We start from the raw sequence: 22,004 nt of genomic DNA on the forward strand, positions 1-22,004 counted from the left end.
AACAAGGTGCAAATTACAATAAAAATATTTACAAGAGCAGGAAAAGAACCATCAGGAAACATGCACAAGAAACATTTCCTCACATTCTATTTCCATTTAATCTTTATTGAGCTATAATCCCAATGTTATTCAGTAAGATATTTACTGATGTTATTTTTAAAATATCACAGTAAAATACTGCATAGAAATTACTTTTAAGTTTAAGTTTCTCATCTTAGTATCCAAGCAATCATTTGATATATCAGAAAATAAATTAGTAAAGATATTTTTATTTTCTAATATAAATATAAATTTAGGTAATGTATGTATGACAGTTACTTAACATAACAGCCAAATACAAGATCTAAGTTAACTGGCTTAAATGGCAGAAGTAAGGAAGCCAGAATAGAAAAAAATAATAAATTACATGCCAAAGAACAACTCATGGGCACAAACAGTATGGTGACTGCCAGACAGAGAGAAGTAGGGTAAGGGGCAGTAGAAAGTAAAAGGGGAATAAATGTGATGGAAGGAGACTTGACTTAAGGTGGTAAACACACAATATACAGATGATGTAGAATGGTATACCTGAAACTTGTGTAATTTTATTAACCGACGTCACCCCTATAAATTCGATTAAACTTTTTTAACTCAAAAAGAGTAAATTATATCCTGAAAATATTCTTAGAAATAAACAAGTCAAACCACATATCTAAAAACTTCTAATAGTCAGATTTTTGAAAGTTCAGTAACATAATATTCCTCAACTGCCCTCAATGGATAGGGAAACCAAACTGTAGAATAATGACAAATTAATAAAAGTAGGAATTATACATGCTATATTTATGATGGTTGATAATAAAAGGGAAAAATAATTCACTTAGTCCTTACACCCATTCGAAACTTCCATTTATAAACTATCTCCACTGAGCTATATATTTAAAAAAAAAACACATGCCCAAAATCAAGTTACTTAGGCTAAAGCCAAGTTCACAATGAACCTAGACTTAACACCTCACCTAACGGCAGTTTCAACCTTCTCCAGGAATGTTATCTTAATTGGTTACTCTGGAATTTTCTGGTCCCTACCCATTAATGAAGTAATCTGTCAAACAGGCCCTCGACATCCACCAAAGGAAGCTAAAGCAACCTAAGTGATGAGATTCCTTCTTTCCTCTAACAGAAGGAAACCTTGCTGAAACAATACTTTCTTTTTTTTTCTAATAACCTTCTTGTCCCACTCAGTTCCTGCCTAAAAATGTCTTCCATATTTTATAGCTTCTGGGGCTCCTCTCTATTCGCTAGATGGGATGCTGCACAATTCATAAATTGCTCAATAAAACCAACTATATCTTTAAATTTACTCTTTTATTCTTTAAAAGATACTTCAAATTCAACAAATCAAAATGAACTAATCTTAAGTACCATAGCAGTCATCCTCTTCAACTTTATCACATATCTCAGTAATTCTAATATTGTCCAAATCAATGTGATTTAAAACTTAAGCATTATCTTTTAAATCTCATATTACAAATTCTAAATGTGCAAAAAGTAGAGCAATGAACTGATATATCTACTACCTATTTTCAACAATTAAAAAGGTTTTGCCATATTTGATTCATCAGCACTTTTTTCCTTTGCTGAGCTTTTTCAAGCTAATTCTACACATGCAAATCCATACCTCTTCATATATTAAGTGATTTTTTTCTCTCCCAGCATCATCTTCCACATGGAATCAGTCATTAAATCCTACTATTTATTTCTCAAAATGCCTCACAGAAATTACTTTAACAAACAAAAAAATATTAAAGTGTGTGATAGGTTGACTTTTAAATGTTTCCATTTTTCTTTCCCATCCCTGTATCCACACCTCTTACAATGTGACTCCCATTAGAAAGTGGAGTGTAGCTCACCACCCCTTTAATCTAGCTGGCCTTATGACTTACGTGGGGCAATACTATGTAGCAGAGATGACAGTGTGCAAGTTCAAAGCCCAAGTCTTTAAAAGTCATTTTTATAAAGTTTCTTTCTCTTTGGTAACCTGCCTCCTCCATGAGACTAGCTGGAATATGAGAGGTCATAAAACATGGCTGAGTCTACCAAGGTGAGGCCACTTTGCATCAGCTAGCACCCAGTAAACCTACCAGTTCACTGTGAATTCACGAGTGAGACCAGTAAAGATTAGTCAAGGTATCCCGATCAGCAGAAACAGTCAGCTGATCTACAGACTTGTGAACAAAAGTAAATGTTTATTGTTGTGATGCCACTGAGATTTTGTATTTGCTGTTAGCTGCATTACTGTGGCAATAAATAACTAATGCAGAAATTGGTACTTAACAAAAACTTAAAATATGTGGCACTGACTTGAAGACCAAAGAAACAGTTACAGAGGCAAGAAAAATAATGAGGAAAAAATGGTAACGTATGTTATGTAGTGGTGCAACTTATATACACATGCTATCAGCAATAACTTAGAAGAATTCAGACGATGTACCTAGGAAAGTTTTGTACATAACCAAGCTAGTTTCTAGGCAGAAGGCTAAAAATGTCAACTGGTTGCTCTTTGCTAAGTATAATAAGATTCTGCAAGAAAGAGATAAGCTAAAGAAACAACTGGTCTTTTTACAAGCAGAATCTAGAGGGAATATAGAGATTAGGACTTGCTGGGTTGGAATATAAAATTTTTTAAATCTCATTTTCCTAGATTTTCAAAATAAAATGCAGCCATGAACAAAGATCAAATCACAGGTGTAGCTATAAATCCCTTTCTTAAGATCTATAAAGGAATTATGGCAGTGTCTAAGTACATATTCTGTTTGACAAAAAGGGTTTTTAGGAACTTTAAGGGCATGATCCCATAGACTCCTGGTCCCCAAACAGTAGTGATTATATCCAGTGAGTAGTCATGCCTCAAAAAACAAGTATGGGTATAGATTTCATGGAATGGATTATATAAAATATATAAACCCCATAAAGTTTTAAGAGTTTCGGGCCAAAGAGACACTAGCCCAGATGCCTTGTCTGCCCTTGTAACTTGCTTTGCCAGCAGAATGCAGTGGAAGTAACAAGTAGTCCAATTCAAATGGCCTTAGCATCCCCTGTTCTCTTTTTTGCACTCCTGCCTCTGCCATGAGAGCAAGCCTAGGCTGTCCTGCTGAGGGATGAGACACCATGTGGAACAGAGCAGAGTATAGTATGCCATCTCAAGAAGATGGCAAAGCCAAGCCAAGCAAAAACAAATAAACAAAAAAACAATGGAAGTTTTATCTTACTCCTGTTAGTCATAGTTGCATTACTACCATTCTTAGTGCAGACCTTCAGGTATATATGCTGAGTTACTGCAAACACCTCTAAACTGTTCCCTATGCTTCTATTTCCTATATACAACTATCAATCTACTATACCACAATCTTTGTCAAGTTAGTAAATGCTTATTATAATAATAGTGATAATTTCATCCTTACTTGGAAACCTTGAATGGCTACCCTAATTCCTAGGGTCAGCTCTTTTCCAGACATTAAAACCTTTCACAAATATAATCTCTCCCTTCTTTGCTATTTTTCCTTCAGCAATTCTACAGAATATGCAATCTCCTAAACATTCTTTAAAATAAGATGTTCATTCCTAATTCCAAGAATTGATTCATAACGCTCTCTCCAGTTTTAAAAAGGTCTTTCACTTCATCCTTTGTGTATCCAAGTATTATCCATATTTTGATCCTAGGCTTCAAAAGGTGTTCCCTAATATAACCTAGAAAGGTATTTTTCTGTTCTGATTCCTAGAGCATTTCCTACATACACTTACTGAATATTCATCATTTTGTGTTTCTTCTTAGGTGTTTTGTATGTATATTTTATTTCCCCCAGATTCTATAAACTTTTACAAAGGAGAAACAAGATCTTATACTTTTCATTAAAGTTCTCTCAATGATCAGTATAAATTTAGACACACATGTTAAACATATCCACCATTATCATTATATCCATGTACATAATTCTCAAACACATATTTAAAAACAAATTCGCTCTGGCTGGTGTAGCTCAGTGGATTGAGCACAGGCCTGTGAAGCAAAGGGTCACTGGTTCGATCCCCAGTCAGGGCACAGGCCTGGGTTGCAGGCCAGGTCTCCAGTAGGGGACACATGAGAGGCAACCACACACTGATGTTTCTCTCCCACTCTTTCTCCTTCCCTTCCCCTCTCTCTAAAAAAAAATAAATAAAATATTTTAAAAACCCAACAAATTCATCTGAGAAAATTACTTAAATATACCTCATTGTTTTCCTTATATATGCTAGAACAAATATGTGTAACTAAATATAAATGAAAACTGTACATATTATCTTATGTAAAATATATAGTTTTCACATTAAAATACACACCCTCTCTGAAATAAATCCACGTTGTAGAACTTGTTTAGCTCCACGGAGAATTCTACCATTGCTTGAACTTCAGTCATTTTTAATTTATACTCAGAAGGCAAATCTAGTAATAGCACCTTGGTTAAAGAAAGGGGAAAAATTATGAGAACTTCAACAACAAAAATTCCAACTACAAAACACTAATATTTAAACATGTTTGAGTATTAAATACAGGCAGGAAAAAATGAGGCAAATTAGGTCAATGTACCTAACTTAGACTAACCCAATAAAATAGCACCAGAATCTACATTTACTAAACATACTTACTAAGAATATATTTACTAAATAGGAAAACTCTATTATTTAAGGTATGTCTTATTAGAACACTTATTTCTAAGGTTTGTTTCCCTTCATGACCTGTGATAAATATACCAAATTGCTAAAAGAAACTGTTGACTTTATCATAGGTAAAATAGTAACTTAAGAACAAATTAAGTTACCTAATTATTCTCTTATAGTTCTACAATGTACATAAAACCAATTCCAGAGTCAAAAAATGCAGTAACATTCTTTAATCCCCTTTTATATTCATGAATGTTTTTCTCTATTATGTAAAGTTCTTAAATGATGATTCATATCTTAAATTTAAAAAAAAACCTTATTATAAAAGCCTAAAGTATTCATCTTCAAAAGGGTTAAAATAATACAGACAAGCAAAAAAGAAAACATTCACAATTCTATCCACTGAAATATATACTTTGGTACATATTCCTCATATGTTGTACATCCATACAAATTCTATAGAATGAGATCAAACCACATGTACATTTTATAACCCATTTATTTCAATTAATTTTTTTGATGAACACCTATGTCAATAAAGGTAGTTTTATAAACTTTTAATAGTTAACTATTATACTGTGAATGTTATAATTTAAACAATCTAATATTACTCAATATTTCAGTGGTTTCCATCTTTTTATTATTTCAAAAAAAAGTACTGCAACAATCATCTTTATCAATAATACATGCTTTAAAAAACAATTCAGAGTAGGAAGTATTAAAAGACAATTCTCCAGAGTCTTGCATTTCTCTACATCTTGCAAGCAGAGATACTGATTGCCCTTGTCCAGACTATTTTTCAAGGATGTGTTTAGCAAAGTCTCAGGAAATTGGAAATAGTATCTCATACTGAAACAAAGGGCAGATACATTTACTATCCCAAGTAACAGAGATAATGTATCCCAATGAGGCATAAATGAGGCAGGCTTATTGTCCAATATAAAAGATTCAGGTACTGTTAGCTCAGGGTTCGTCTCTTAAAACACAACCTACTTACATGCAAGTGTAGCCTGGTACTCAAGCTACAGCTATAACTGTGAATATAAACTATCCTTCTCCTTGATCCAAGAGTCTCATATCTTCTGACCATATTCATGGCATGTGTGGCAGGCTAAATTGTTAGCTTGCAAGTGGGATAAAATCTTAGACCCTTTACAATTCTCGATATAGTTCACAGAAATTTAACAAATGATTTAATTTACTATGAATTAAATGTAAAATGTCATATTCTTACCTCTGCTGATCAAAACTTCCTCTTAACATTATTAAATAACAAATATTGGATTTCCGGTTACTGATTCTTGTTAAAAATATATTGTTCCTCCTAGGAGAAAGAAAAAATAACATCTCAAACAAAATGGTAAACATTAAAAGGTGCACTTTAAGGAAACCTATACTAAGTTACTTAATATTCTCAATACACCTAAAAAATCTATAACCTCTGTAAGGTTTAGAAGTAAGTTTTAGAGATTTTGTTTTCGTTCAGTTTCAATGACATCAATATTAACGATCATATCTTCATTAAGGATCCACTTTATTATTTTTTAAATATTTTATTTATTTGTCTTTAGAGGGGAGGGGAAGGGAAGGAGAGAGGAAGAGAAACATCAGTGTATGGTTGCTTCTCATGCATCCCCTGCTGGGATCTGGCCCCTGCTGGGAACTGGCCTGCAACCCAGGCATGTGCCCTGACTGGGAATCGAACCGTGATTGTCTGGTTCACAGGCCCGTGCTCAATCTACTGAGCTACACCAGCCAGGGCAAGGATCCACTTTAAAGCACAATAATAAACAGAAGACTACTTTCTCAGTTCTGTGGTTCAGAAAAAATCTTCATGAATACCCAAAACATCATAAACCTATTAAGTTTTAAAATATAGAACTCACAATTTTTAAATAACTCTGGATAGAGTAAACGATTTCTAAATGAAACGTATCTGGGTATAAACATATGCTACGAGCTACTTAAAATATTCTGACAAAAAGGTCAACTGGATATGCTATAATTTTTTCCACACTCCAAATATTTATTGCTTAAATTAAAAAAAACCAAAACCACTTTGCCCTTGGTGTAATTACTTTAGGTACTAAAAATGTCAGAATAAAGACCACATTCACTTTTTCACAGATTTTTTTCTTCTCTCCATCATAAAGATGTAGAATTTACTACCTTCCATAACTGTTATTTTGAACCTTAATAATCACATCAAAAAGAATAAGTTACATACACCTGTAAACAGAGCAATCAGCCAGTGACATGTGGATTAGTCTTGCATCTCTAACCCTGCTATCTAGTGTAATTCTGGCCACCTAAACTGGTTAAATCTGCATTGGTTGCTTTGGTTTAAATACCTGAGCTATGGTTGTATTTCTTGATTCAGTTTCCTTTTTCACTGACAGAGGCCCTGACACTGCCTAGTTTTGTAAACTCCCTCTTTTAGAGGTTAAACATGCCAAGTCACTGGATTATAGCCTGCTCTAAAATGGCTAAGCCACCTGTTATTTGTCTGACTCTGAAGATCACCATCACTCACATGGCCTTAACCTTCTTTTTGCCTTCAAAATTATTTACATGCACAGCACAATTTCATTACTGACATTTCATTTTTAAAAGTGATTCACAGTGAAGATGAGTTTATCAGAATCACTACAGCAGAAAGGACACGTAAAGAAAATCACTGGTCTAGAAACTTTTGCTCTCACTCCTTAGTAATCCAAATGAACTCCTGAGGACCAGTCACATGCCATACTGAGGAAATTACAGAAATATTTAAGAAGAGAATAGAATACCACATTCTTCTCTTCGGGGAGAGGGAAAAAGAGAGATCTTCAAAGGAAAAGACGATGAGAATAGCTTGACAGATGACCTTTAAAAGCTGTATGTTTTCCCTCTTGATACCAAATATAGATCAAATAGAAACCAAATACAGACACTCATAACTTTTTGAAGTACCTACTCTTACACAAGTAACTTAAACTATTTTACTTTATCCTCATAAAAGTCTGAAAGAGCTATTATTACTCTATTTTACAGGTGAGCAAACTAAGGACCAAGATGTTTACATAATTTATTCAAGTTCAGAAATAAGGATAAAGGACAAAATCCTCAAATATATAAAACTCCACAATTTATCTTTAAACTTGCATATTTCTAAAGCCTATACCTAAATTGTTATAGGAAATAGATTAAATTATCATTAAGCCATAAGATAAATATACCCATAATTAAACAAAAACTGAAATAAGAATGCAACAATTTAAAAAAGTTGCACTGGATAAATTACTATAGTCTATTTTCCATTTAATTAACATTATTCCCTAATTATGAAATCTTCACATCCCTCACATCCACACCCACAAGCACCATATCTCAAGTTTTAATGCATTGTTCTCTTCTAATTTTTTTAAAATTTGGGTTTTAACTGTTGTCATCTGATAAAAGAAAAACATATCATTACTAATCTTAAACTGACTTTTAAAGTAAGAAGTAAGCACTCTCAAACAGAACACTTAAAAACTCCACAGAAAAAATATTTTTTACATATAACGTAGAAAAAAATGTTAGAAATTTCTGCGAGTATTTCCATGGTTGACTTTGCACATGAGAATGAAGTAAAGAAACATAACAGACTTTTATTGCTCATTATTGGCACTTAATGAAAGCTACTTCTGACATTATATGGAAAACAGGATTTAATTTTAATTTATCATAAGCAATTCATATAAATTTTTCAAGAACACATCTTTGCCATAAAACAAACCTGCCAATAACATAACATAGAATGCCTTCCAATATACCATGTTATCATTACACTCGTATACCTTAAAAAACCCAGGAGAGCCTAAAGCACTGAAAACTAAAAATTCCCCTTTTAAAGATTTTTATTTATTTATTTATTTTTTGAGAGAGGGGAAGGGAGGGAGAAAAGGAGCAAGAGAAACACTGATGTGTGAAGGAAACGTCAATCTGTTGCCTCTCATATGCTCCCTAACCCAGGATGAACCCGCAATCCAGGTGTGTGCCCTGACCAGCAGTCCAACCAGTGACCTTTTGCTTTGTAGGATGATGCCCAACTGAGCCACACCATACAGGCTAATTATTTCTTTTAACATGAAAAGAAATTCAGAAAGAACCATAGTTTTCATTTACTACCTAATTCAGGAATCTGCCTAGCATTCTTTAAAATATTCCATCTTATTAGTTATCTCAACAAAGAAAAAGGCCCAGAATGAGAACAAAAAGGAATACAATCCTGTCTCTGGAAAATATTCTAGGAAACAATGTCTTCTTAACTGCCTATGCTTTCTTTAGTCTACAGTTAACTTTGGTATCAGACAGACCTAGACTCTAATTCAGACTCTCTAAGCCTAAATTTTATCAAAAAGAAATAATATTTATAATTGCTAGGTAAAAAGGTATGACTTAAAAAATTATATATACATATACTTACATACACACAAAATTATATAAAGCACCAAGCATGGCACTTGGTGCTTAATAAACTGCTGACATGTTTTATTTCATGTCAATTTTTGAATATGCTTTCATTCAAGGAAATGTCTATTCAAATAATGCAACTCAACTAAACATGTTATTATAAGTTTCAATTGTATGGCTTGAAAATATTTTCATTTATAGGCCATAGGACTTTAAAGAGAAAAAGTTGGCTTCCAATTAAAATCTTGGGGAAAATCAAACAAACAAATAAACAATGCCCCCCACACCCAAACAAGTAGTGAATATTTCAACTCTCTAATTCAAACAATTTTTCTGATTTCATTTCTTACTGACATTTCTCTAGCTTCCCCTGTCTCAGGGACTATTTCAGAACCCCTTTACCAAATTGGAGCCCTTGGCAAGCATTATATCATACAATTATCATACCTTGCCATAACACAGTTATCAATTTACAGAGCAGGACTGGTGACAGCCTACAGTCTAAACTTATCTGCCTAAGTAACTAATTTTCAGTCTTAAAGTAGATCTGAGTAAGAATCAACGTGGTTTTAAAATATGGGTTTTTCAATTCCAAAAGATAAAAGTAGTGGCAAAGGATTCCAAGGTCTTAAATCTGACTGCCAATAATCCCTCACTTTGCTGCTTAAGTATTTACAATTATCTAAGAGTAGATGTCAGAGATACTTCTGCTCCAAAAACTATCATGAATGAAGCAGCTTCATCCTACAAGGCAACTTCAAGGGGGTTCCAGTAAGGGAATACTTCTAGTTTAGAATATATTAAGAACTGCAGCAAAAGGGCATTTCATAAAACTTAACAAAACATAACACTTTCAATAACAAACATCTATGTAATAATATAATTTAGAAATACTTTCTATGTTATAGATGGTTGAAGAAAGCTAATCCCATATAAGGAAATATGCTATAATTTTCTCAGAATGCTCCCTTGGTTGATAGCTCGCAAAAAAATTTCATCAAAACAAGAATCACCTAAGGGATTATTTAAGCAGGAGACAACTCTTAATGATATATGCCTGATACCTTTATATTTCCATTAAGAAAAAAAGACTAATTTGTAGTACATTTAGTACATCATCAGTAACCAATGTACCTGTTAAAAAATAGAAATCTTTAAAAATAAAATGGTAAAACTCACTGTGGAGTTGTTTTACTCTATTCCTCCTGAAAAATCTAGATCTTACAACTGTGCTTCATAACTTTTCTGAAAGACCACTGGGCCCATCCAGAAGTCTTTCTTTTTATCACCACTCAGCTTCTCCATCTCCATCCATCTCTTTAAATACACAGATGCGTATTGCAAAACTCACTTTTAAGTTTTTCCTCAATACCTAGAGTCAAAGCAGAGGAAATCCCTATCTTTTCTATCTACTACAAAGTCCCCGTTCTCAAGGGTCTTTATCTATAGCAAACAAAGCTAAAATATGAGACATGAGAAACTTTGTAGTTAACCAGATACATGTATAACTCTTACATTTTCAGTGTTAAATACTGTCAAAAAAGGGCATAGTTGTATATTCTGAATGTTGTAGCATCTGCTCACTGTATATGAACATTAAGATAGTCCTTAGTTCACATCATTCTACTAGGCTTTTCACAGAAATCTGAAACTTAAAAATATAAATCCCAGTGATTTGACATTTAAGCATTCAATTACACTCTTATTATATAGTCTAAAAGAGATAAAAACTAAGTGCTACATAGCAATTTTTGTCTGTGGTGGCCCTAAGCATTATTAAATGATTAAGGATTACACTGCGACTCAAAAATTACTGGGTAGCCATTTTTTTTACCCACATATTACAGGTAGAAACACCAAACAATAGAGGTTAAGTGGCTTCTCAAACTAATGTCATAAGTCTTAATCATAAGAGTTTAGATCTTCTGATGTCCAGTCCTGTACCTGCTATCAACAATGAGTCCTTATTTTAATTTCTAAGAGCACAGAATCAACTCACTAAAAAATGCCAAAAAGAATTTGTAAGCATTTACTTTTCTAGTGAACAGCTACCTAAAAATAAAATCACCTGCCTTTGAAAGGCAGGAAAGCTTCCTCCAGAAACAGCAATCAGCTCTATTTGCATTGGAAAAATCATTTTTAAAAAGCCTTAAAAACTGAGGAGTTCATTACCTTGTACCTCACACAATAACTGCTGGTTCTTTCAAAAGAGGGATGGTTTAATGACAAAAGATTCTAAACTCTATCTCCTCCTACCTTTACTTCTACTATCACTTGGAATATCAAACTACATTTTTTTGCCTTGGTGTTTCCCTTTAAACAACAAACCGAAAAATTTAATTCCTACCTGATATAGGCAACATGACAAAAGATTCTAAACTCTATCTCCTCCTACCTTTACCTCTACTATCACCTGGAATATCAAACTACATTTTTTTGCCTTGGTGTTTCCCTTTAAACAACAAACTGAAAAATTTAATTCCTATCTGATATAGGCAACATAAGGAAGAATTTACTGTTTGTGGACTGCTTTGAGATTACAGAAAGAAACACATGATTTAGTTGATCTTCAACTCCAGAATAAAGGCAAACTTGCCTGAAAGTAACTGCTTCGGCAGATGCTTTCAAAATAAAATACTATATCATGATTTACATAGAGATAAGTTTTATGTATGCCAAATCTTGACACAAGGAGGTGGGGAAAAAATTTCCAAAGCTGTTATTTTGCCCAATTAAAATATTTAATATGCGTTCTCACATATTTCTCCTTCAGCAAGCTCACTAATTCTATTCTTAATTTAGTAGAAATTGTACCCACTTACTAGAGGGAAGAGAGACCATTAGGAAAATGATGTAATCGACTGCAATAGCAAAGGTATAAAAACTAATACCTAATTTTATAAATTACTTCTTAAATTTCACTTAAGATTGGTTCTTGGACAACTGTATTTCCTGGAGGACAATTAAAATTTTCAAATTTTAACCTTATGTTTGTAGGTCAGCGTTTAACAAATCTTAATCCTTTATACTTTCATCAAGTCTGTACTCATTTCTCCTGGCACGTCAGGCAAACGTAATTCGTAAAAAGTAAAGCTCCAATCAATTAAGTGTAACAATTTATTGCTACTGTCACTCTTTCGGTGATATTTCCAGTCAGTAAAGAAAGAAGATGAGATTTTATTAAACTAGAAGACGAACTAAAAATATTGAGTGGTTATCTAGTTTTAGGTAGAAAGCAGAAGAGACCAGAACTGTTCAGATTTAACAAAAAAAATTTAAAAGGGGTTGAAGTTAAGAAACTTGCCCTATGCAAACAGAAAAAAAAAAAACCCCACACTGTTTGGAAAGGAAAAAATAATCAAGACTAGAAATGGGATCAGGATGGAAAAGGGGGCGGAAAGGGATGAAGCTGGGTACCCAAAGAGAGCTAAGGATTTGGGGAGTGAGGGCCTCCGAAGGTGTCCAGCAGGGCGACGCTAAAGCAAAAAAGCACAATCACAAACTAACAAAAGATAACGAAAATGAAGTACCGAAAGGAGGTATATGAGAATAAAAGCCAGCCAAGGGGGAAATTATAGAGGCCACAGAGTGAAAAACCTGGCTGCAGAGGGTAATGAACGTCGAGTAAGAAGAGCCAGACCACGGACGCACAGCGACCGAGAAGGCATCAAGGGGAGGGCAGAAGGGTACACCGCCTCCCTCACACCGAAGAACCGACCACCGGGGGCGGGGGGAGCACGTGGGAGGCGGGGATGGAAGAGCAGAACCCAGAACGGAGGGTAAAGGAGCGAGGATGGAGCAGAGGGCGAAGGGCAGGCAAAGTCTAGGAAACAGCCGAAGTGAGGTTCACGCAAAGCCGGCTAAGGGACGCGCCTCAGTCCACGGGCGGCCGGCAGAGCCCGGCGAGCGGCGCACCGCGGCCCCTCGCCCCACGGAGCGCACTCGGTAGCGCCGTCCCCACCGACCTTCAGCGGGCCCGGCACCCGGCTCCGACCGGGAGCAGCCGGGTGACGTGCGGGAGCGGCGAGAAGGACCGCGAGAAGGAGGCCGCTTCCTGCCCGGCCCGTGGGAAAGGGGAACAGAGGGAGGGGTCGTGGGTGTCCGGGGACAGGGGTGACGGAGAAGACGGTGAGGGGCTTACCTCTCGCCCGGCTCGGCCTCCTCCACCGCCTGTCGGACTGAGGAGCTCCCTGTTCTACTGCAAGAAGACGGCCCTACCCGGGTAAGCACCATCCCGCCTCGGGCCCCCTCACATCGCCATCGCAGCAACCGCAACCACCGCGGCAGAACAGCCAGTTCGTCACCGCCGCTCGGCTACTGGCCCTGAGAGGCCCGCGAGCATGCGCAGTCGCCCCGATCCCGAGGGAGCCCGGGCCGGCCGACGGTACCTGCGATCAACAGGTCGCGGCCACGCAGCCCCGCCTCCTGCCTTAGATCACCACCCCCTCATGCCTGATCCCTCCTCTAAGCCTAGGCCCCGCCCCTTACAAGCCTCGAGCCCCGCACCTCCCCCTTCTTTTAAGCCCCTCTGTCGCTGCTCTAGCCCCAGAGCCAAGAGATTTTCAAGAAATTTGTGCGTCCTATGCAGCTCCTGTTCCCAAGTTCCCGCGAGAATGGAGTTTTGCGTCAATAAAAAGCGCGAGCCCCACAAACAGCCAAGACAGCGGATTTAAGGTGAGAAGTGTAAGGGTTTCGTGGTTTAACTTGTAAAATAGGGAACCAAAAGGGGTCAAGAACGAGGAGTACTGACACTTCAGCTGTATTTCTCACATTGTTCATTATTCTTCCCTCTTTTTCACTTAACTTCTGTAGTCCGGGATAAAGAGCCTGGTCCCTGCGCTACTCACTTCGTGCAGTAGGAAAGAAACTTGCCGGAAATCCAAGCTGGCCCTAGACAGCTGTCTTTGGGGACTATTTGTTGCATATTTTTGGAGAGATGTGGGTGCTGCTACAGTCAATTACGCTCAAGAGGGCGGGGATGGGACGATGAAGTGAATCATTGCCTTTTGAATTCTGAGAGAAGAAGCATAAGATGTGGATAGCCTGTGAATGATAATTCTTCAGTGACTTACTTCCCAGTTTCTGAATGAAATACATCAAAACGTTTTGAAGTCTATAAAGCTCATTATGTTACTAAAGCAAGATTAACGAAAAGAAGGAAATTGCTGCTGCAGCGTGTTTCTTTTTAAAGAAAAGAAAGTGAATCCGGTTGGATAGTGGTGATGGTTGTACAACAACATGACTACTTAATGGCATCAAATTTATTACAAAATTGGGGAGAATCAAATACTTCAATAAGAATCCCCACAAACATGAGAGCAAAGAAGAGCGGGGGAGGAGAGAAGATCCCCAGGAAAAACACTACAGTCTCTGAAGTTTTAGAGTGGGGTCTGAGGGGTAGGATAAACAGTAAGGGCGGCCTCTCTTCCTGACCCCAGAGGGCACCCAAGCAGTCCTTCAAGCTCACCTCCAGGCTTAGCAGATATTTGGGGGTAAGACGCTTTTGAAGGCCATGGAGATGCCAGATACCCCTCTTGATGTGAATCTTGTACAGAGAACACTGGCAGTTTGCACACTTCCCTTGTCTGCTGAACCTGCATACACAGCATGTATTTCTGGCACTGCTCTCGCCAGCAGCTGTTTAGGTTTTGCCTCTGGCTCACCTGCACCACATAGCTCAGCCCTTTCAAGTTCTGCATCTAAAATTAAGGGAGTGCGCCCTGACTGGAGTGGCTCAGTTGGTTAGGTGTCATCCCCCAAGGTGAAAGGTCACCAGTTTGATTTCTAGTAAGGCCACATGCCTGGGTTGTGGTTTCAGTCCTGGTTCAGGTGTGTATGAGAAGCAACCAATCCACCCTGTCTTTCTCCTTTTCTCACCCACTCCTTCTCCCTCCCTTCTCCTCTAAAAATAAATCTTTAAAAATTTTCAGAAAGGAATAATAAAAATTCAGGGAGGGTAACTTTCCAGCATCTTTCACTGTGGCCCTATCTTGGCCTTCCACAATTTAAAAAAATTATATTGGCTTCACTCTTGTTCTTTTGCGATGCTGCTTACGGCAGTGGGTGGCCTACAGCATAAGGATTTTAAGAAAAATCTGAAGACCTTCCTAGCCACCTCCTGTTGGCCCTTGCTGTGGCCAGAGGAAGAGCCTAGGGACCCACCATCAGACTGAGCAGGTTGGAGACAGTTTTTGTTGGTGGCTTTCTCAGGAGCTGCTGCTGCTGCTGCTGCTGGAAGTGGAAGGGGAGCCCCCAGAGCCACACTGGAGAGTTGAGCTTAGGGGTGGCAGTCCTATACTTTGAGCCTGGTAGGGGAGGGTGGTCCTTGATTTCAGGCTGGTTTGAGGACCAGTCATTCTTACTTCCCCACTGGCTGGGGGAATGGTGATCTTTGCTTCCATGTTGGCTGGGGGAATGACATCAGTTTTCTGCCTTGATGCATGAACCTCTTAGGAGGTTCATGGAAAGACTGGTCTTGGGGTCAGCAGAGGGACAGGGCCTTACCCTGACAGTGTGTCCTTTCATCTTATTTTTTGTTGTATGCAGGATCATATATGTGCCCATATATTGTTATATTTTCTTCCTGTTACTAACTCCTCTATCTTGTGCTGCTTAAATCCAAGATTCTTCATTATTTCTATTACCGGGGGTGGGGTGGGGGATTCAATGTCACCCAAGGGTGGCTTGCTGTACAGCTTCAGTTCATCCTCCTGGCCAATTTTGACCATGGGTCTTTCATTATATCTTCTAAGGTTGTTCTTTGGCTAGGGTGAATGGTCATTAATTTTTGTAACAACTTTTGACATTCTAGAGACAAAGTCTGGGTACATGGACCTGCTCATTCAATATATACTGCTGCAGTTCCCCAAGTTCTCCCCCACAAATGGAAGTTTCCCTGTCACCATTCTGTAGAGAATTATCCCAAGGCTCCAAACATCAACCTTTGGGCCATCATAGGGCTGGATCTGCAAGATCTCCAGGGCCATGTAGGAGATAGTGCCACAGGAGGTGTTAAGTTCATGGTCTGAAAACTCTGCACTGAAGCCAGAGTCTGTTAGTTTGGTATTTAGCTCACCGTCTAGAAGGATGTTCTCTGGCTTCAGGTCATGGTTGGTGATTCTCCTCCGGTAACAGATATCAGAAAACATGGGTCAGCCTCCTCCTTGGTCCTTCGGCCACACTTCTTGAGACAGTCACATAAGCGTCCTCCACTTGTGTGCTCCATGAAGAGAAAATATTGGTCCTTGGTGGCAATCACCTCAAATAATTGGGTGATGGAGTGATTTAAACTCTTAAGACAATGAACTTATTGTAAACTTTAGAAGAGTCCCACCTATCCATGATTTGCATAGCCACTTCTTTGCTAATGAAAATGTGCCAGGCCAACATCACCTTGGCAAAGGATCCCTTGCCAATGCTGTTCAGCAGTACATAGTCGCCAATATTGTAACAGGGTACAGCCGAGAGTGGGGCCCCAAATAGGCATTTGGAATGGGGTCCAGAACTCAAGGTGTCCAGGAAATGTTCGAAAGATACAGGATATCATCCCCTCTCCTCCCTGTGAGTTGGGGAAAGGGACACATGGAGCAGGGCCATTGAGAGCTGTTTTATCCAACCACAGCTTTGCAGCTGACCTCTGGCGTGGTCATTTAACATATCTGTAACCTTTAACTAGTTTCATAGATACATTAAATAGCTGTGGCCATGCTTTGAGCCAGTAGGATGGAAGGCACTTCCGCCCAAGATGTAATTGGGAGGCAGCTCCCCCTGGTTACAGAGCCTACGTGAAAGCTTGGAGAAGACTGGCTCCATGACATGGGGCCACACCTGCCCAGACTCACGATGGCAGCCCAGTAAACTCGGAACAATACAAGAATGCTGGCCGGTGTAACTGATTGTAGGAGGAGTCGGAAATGGGGGTACAGAGGAAGATTGGTGCGGGGATTTAAACCCAGACTTGGCAGCCATGTGAAGGGAGAACCACGTGGCTTTGGCAGAGTGGGGACCAGGTGGCTTTGGGGTGCTCCCTTTTGCCACGTGGCTTAGGAAGCAGGAGAGACTTTGCTTGGAAGAAAAGGGGTGAAAGGACTCTTGCTGGTGGACCATGAGAAGATACCACATTGCTTTGTATTACCCGGAGATCTCGGAGGTGACTTAGCTGATGGTGCTGGAAGCCTGAATCACGGAAGTCTACTACTTTTCCTGAGATGCAGTGCCCCAGATTAGGGCAGAGGGAGAAGGAAGGACTATGTGAGTCTGTGGGTATCCTAGGGACTTTAATGTTTTCATGAAGACATTAGGTCACTATTCTAAGTCTGTATAGCTTTAAATAAATATTTCTTTTTCTTTTCACAAATCTCTGGCATTGAGAGATGTCTTTCCTCTGGTGGTGGGCATAGTGAACCTAGTGGGGGGTCCTTTCAGTAATAGTATATCATACACCACCACCATAGCCCTGCTCTATAACAATATGGCGCTCATGAGCAGAGATGGCTGCAAAGTCATTAGACATACTGACTTCAAAATAAAAACAAAAGCAAAGTAAAAAATACAAATAAAATCTTTTTAAAGAAACAAAATTTAAAAAATGAGAAAACACACAAGCTTGTCCAAATCCAACAAGTCAGTGACACAGAGAGATCTGATCAGATCACTGGGGAGGAGAAGGTCGAGGCCTTAGGAGGAGGCTGCCCAAGGTGCTAGACTGGTAAACAGTCTAGGATGGGATTGGCTGAGAAGCTGAATGCCTCTAGAGCACATGGAATTATGGGTGAGAAGATTTGAGATAGAAGGGCCCTCAGGCCTTCTTCCTCAAGGATGCCTGGATGATCCTGCTGCAGCTGCCTGCCTTTCCCAAAGGATTGTATTTGAATGGGAAGGAACTCCAGGTGCACCGTAGGATGGGGCTGGCCTGGCAGAGGGTGGCAGGATTATTCTTCTTTGGGTGTTACCAGTTATGAGGCGGAAGCCTGCCATTCTTCCAAAATTGTTTATCTTTTGTATCTTTTGTTGTTTTAGTTTGTAAACTAACCCTATAGAAATAAGATCATTAAAAACTAACATGGGGAATTCAGGTGTTGGAAGAGAACTCGGGTGTTGAAGAGTTTAGCCTTAATTGATAGGCTTAACTGACTAATGACTAAAGTGGGAAAGCTTTATCCCAAAATTGTAAAAGCTTTTAAATAAAGACCCCTTTCCTTTATCACCAAATCTTTGCCTTAAGAATTCTGCCTAGAGCACAGGTGGCAAACACAAGGCTCACAGGCCAAATGCCACTTGGCACCTTGTTTCTGCCCCGAGGCAACTTTCGATTTACTGTTAAGGAGTAGTTACATTTATATAGTCCTAAAATTACATTTGGCCCTTTGAAGGCAACCAGAGGCTGATGTGGCCCCCCCAGTGAAAATGAGTTTGAAACCCCTTGTAGAGGGTGGTGGAGGGCAGCAGGACCCCACTTGCTATTCAGTAATAGTTACTGTAAATCATTTTCCTGGGTTAAACAAAGACCTCAGCCCAGCCAGGAACTTACATAGTAGTGGTTTGTAATTCCATCACAATGGTGCCTTATGAGGTCAGAGCAAGAAATGGACCAATTAAGGGGGGGGGAGATAAACCATGAGATAAAATCCCCTGGTTTTTCTCACTTTTGCAGTTCTACTCTGGAAAAGAAAAGGATCCCCCAAAAGTTTTTATGCAGGATGTTAAAGATTGATATTTTGCTTTATTAGAAGTGAAAATCTGTAAGACATGAAGAAGAAGAAGGAGGAGGAGGAGGAGGAGAAGAAGAAGAGGAGGAGAAAATACAAATGAAAACTCTGACTTATTCTCATGTTCCAGGTCTCAGTTCACATATCACCTGTTTAGGGAGAGCTTCCCTGGTCCATCCATTCCTACCCACCTCACCTAGCCCATCACTTTTGTCTTCATAGCCCTGACTGCAGTGTACATTATTCTTGTTACTGTCTGTCCTTCCCTCGAAGGGAGGAGCGTGGCTGTAGTGTTTCCTGTGTCCAGCACAGTGAGTGGCAACAAAAGAAATATTAATAAATATTTGTTCACTGGATTAGTAGAAGAGTTTGGGGAGACAAAAGAAAATATGACCAACTATTTATTTAATCAAAGTAATTCATAAAGTATCTTTAAAAAATTGTGTCTTTCCTTGCTCAGCTTTTGGAGAAGGTAAGATAGGAAAGAGGAAGACTGAAGTCTGGGTTTCCAGGTATTTGCATGTTTGGTCAATTGGCCTAGGGAAAGGTCAATTGGTAGGAGCCTTGTTGTAAAGGTGATAATTCATCCCTCCAGTGGTACTTGTCAAAGGATTCAGTGATTTTGGACCTTCAATGAGGCTGCATGGTAGTTTTAGACTTTGAACATCCATATCCACATTACACACAGGACCTCTCAGATGACCTTGAGTAGGCCATTTAGGTAAATATCTGTGCTACTTAAATGAACCATCTCTATGGAAAGAAGCGATGATGAGACTTCTTAATTTACATTTATAAAAACATTTTCAGCCCTGGCTGGTCTAGCTCAGTGAATTGAGTACAGGCCTGTGAAGCAAAAAGTCACCAGTTTGATTCCCAGTCAGGGCACACGCTTGGGTTGCAGGTCCCCAGTAGGGGATACATGAGAGGCAACCATACATTGATGTTTCTCTCCCACTCTTTCTCCTCCCCTTCCCCTCTCTCTAAAAATAAATAATTTTAAAAAAGAGGTGCAAAGGTTTAAAAAACATTCTGAAACCTCTGGATGAAAGAATGTGTGCAGAGGTACAAAGGATGAAGTACTATGTTGGGTCAAATTCTACCCTTTTATGGAGGCAGAAAGGAAGCAAGCAGGCTTAAGGACACTTAGGGGAATCCCCTGGCATATTCTATTTCAAACTAATCCTTGAAGAAAGCTCCCTACTTTCAGTACATCTAGTGTTTAAATCACATATATAACTTATTATTCTAGTAATTATTTTCCTTTAACACTTCTGTCCTAAAGTCTCAGCTTTGTATGAAGGGAATCTTCAGAGGGATTAGCCTGTGAGGTTTTCCCTCTGCAACACTTCAGTTTGTTAATTTTTACCTTATACCTGTGATGCTCAGTTCCTAAGCGTGACAGTCTCTGTTGCTGAGCTGATTTGGGCTCAAATGGGGTCATTTCATCAATTCTAGACAGATGTTTGCAAGTTACAGTCAGAGATTAGGATAAGCTTAGGAAGGAAAAAAAGGGAAAGAATTTTAACAAAAACTGCCAATCTGTAAGTTAATCATATCCATTTATAAAAATGGTATTAATAGTAGTTACTTAAGAAATAATACCAATAGAATAGAACATTTTCTTAGGATAATGATCTCATTTAGCAAGGTAAATGCAGACTCAAAGATAAGACAATGTAAAACTGCAAGGCGAAAACCAAGCTTAAAAAAAGAAACAGGCAATTATCTTTTTCAATATGCTATAATAGTATTGAACATTATAATGTAATAGAAGATAGTTAAACCACTAAATTACTCTGGGCAAGTCACCCTAAACAGAGCCTAAAGTACTGTAAAGAAAATATTTGGCATTTCAAAATAAGTGGCTTTTTAATGACTGCAGGGTTTTCTCTAGTATTTCACAGGACATGTTTGTGTTCTGTTTGACTGGAAAAAGCCCATTGGTCTTGAAAGAAAGCAGCTCAGGGACAATCATTGCCACCTACACAGCCAACATCAAATATTTATTGAGCAACCACTGAGTGAGAAGCACTATACATGCTAAGAAAACACAACTTTCAAGGGAAAGAACACTAAAGGATGAATCCAGACAAATGGAAATACTCATTTTTTCAGTCACTTATATGAGCACACTGCAAATACACAGATGTGAGGTGTATAAAGGTGACTTGTTATAAAATCTCTGAATGGGCACAGCTTTGCATCTGCAGATTATCTCAGAGTTCCCTACTTTTTAAATGGCATCAAAATCCTGCAGGGACTATAGAAAAAGAAATATGAACTCTTTGTTTGGAAGATCACCTCAATAAATACTAGGCAACATCTATGTTCACGTCTAACCTACTAACCCTTTGACTATTTCCATAACTATGTGCTTAGTTCCTTCTACGGCTCACCAAAAGTTTTCAAGTGGTCTGCTATAAGAGCAGGATTTGAGACAGATAGACTTGGACTTGAGTCCAGCTTCACCACTTACAGTCTTCTCTCTGCAGGTAAATGACTACATCTCGCCTCCATGTCCTTATTTCTAAAATGGATTTAATAGCATTTAATTTATATAGTTGTACAGGGGAAATGAGATCAAGGGTAAAAAAACTCTGTAGGAAGCCCGAAGAAAGTAAGTATTCAAGAAATGTGACTAATTTCTCTATTTTCCTCCCTTTGAATTAAGGTATTATGTGTCAGTTATTGAAGGACACAGGACTTTTAGCAATCATGATTTTTATCCTATGAATTATGCATATTGCGCCTAAAGTTAATTTCAGTTTCCTGGCAATTGTATGCAATCATGTGTTATCTCTTGTATTCTTAAATGCTTTAATCACAGTACACATTGGTTATATATTTAACCAAATTAGATATTGGCTCCCCAGCTGAATGGAAAGTCCTTGAGCATGAGACTCGTTAGAATCTTTTATATGCACATTTTTAGAGTTAATGGTGTTAATTCTTCCTTTCCCTGAACCTGGTATGTGCTCCCACTTATTTGTATTTCCTTCAGTTTCTTTTTTCAGTGTCTTATAATTTCCTGGGTATAGGTCTTTTACATCCTTGGTTAGGTTTATTCCTAGGTATTTTATTTTTGAAGTAATTGTGAAGGAGATTTTCTTAATTTCCCTCTCTGATGGTTCACTATTGGCATATAAAAATACAACTGATTTCTGGATATTAATTTCA

The 22,004-nt window shown here is 38.3% G+C and overlaps 1 protein-coding gene across 4 annotated transcripts in view; it reads right to left on the reverse strand.

Annotated features, from left to right (window-relative positions):
• The window catches only part of FAM135A (family with sequence similarity 135 member A), a 95,632-nt gene extending 82,096 nt beyond the window's left edge, over nucleotides 1-13,536 (reverse strand). For 2 of the 4 annotated variants that reach the window (XM_037034273.1, XM_037034272.1), the window contains exons 1-3: nucleotides 13,259-13,536; nucleotides 5,915-6,004; nucleotides 4,360-4,475 (exon numbers count right to left, since the gene is read on the reverse strand). In XM_037034273.1, coding sequence (XP_036890168.1) covers nucleotides 4,360-4,436 — 77 coding nt within the window. In that variant the 5' untranslated portion in view covers nucleotides 4,437-4,475; nucleotides 5,915-6,004; nucleotides 13,259-13,536. The remainder of the gene's footprint in view (nucleotides 1-4,359; nucleotides 4,476-5,914; nucleotides 6,005-13,258) is intronic. The other 2 variants (XM_037034275.1, XM_037034274.1) reach the window with 1 other exon arrangement.
• Between the last annotated feature and the right edge of the window lie 8,468 nt (nucleotides 13,537-22,004).

This window comes from Sturnira hondurensis, unplaced genomic scaffold (genome assembly GCF_014824575.4).
Source record: "Sturnira hondurensis isolate 20B ecotype Veracruz unplaced genomic scaffold, ASM1482457v3 Scaffold0022136, whole genome shotgun sequence".
In the NCBI taxonomy this organism is placed as follows: Eukaryota; Metazoa; Chordata; class Mammalia; order Chiroptera; family Phyllostomidae; genus Sturnira; species Sturnira hondurensis.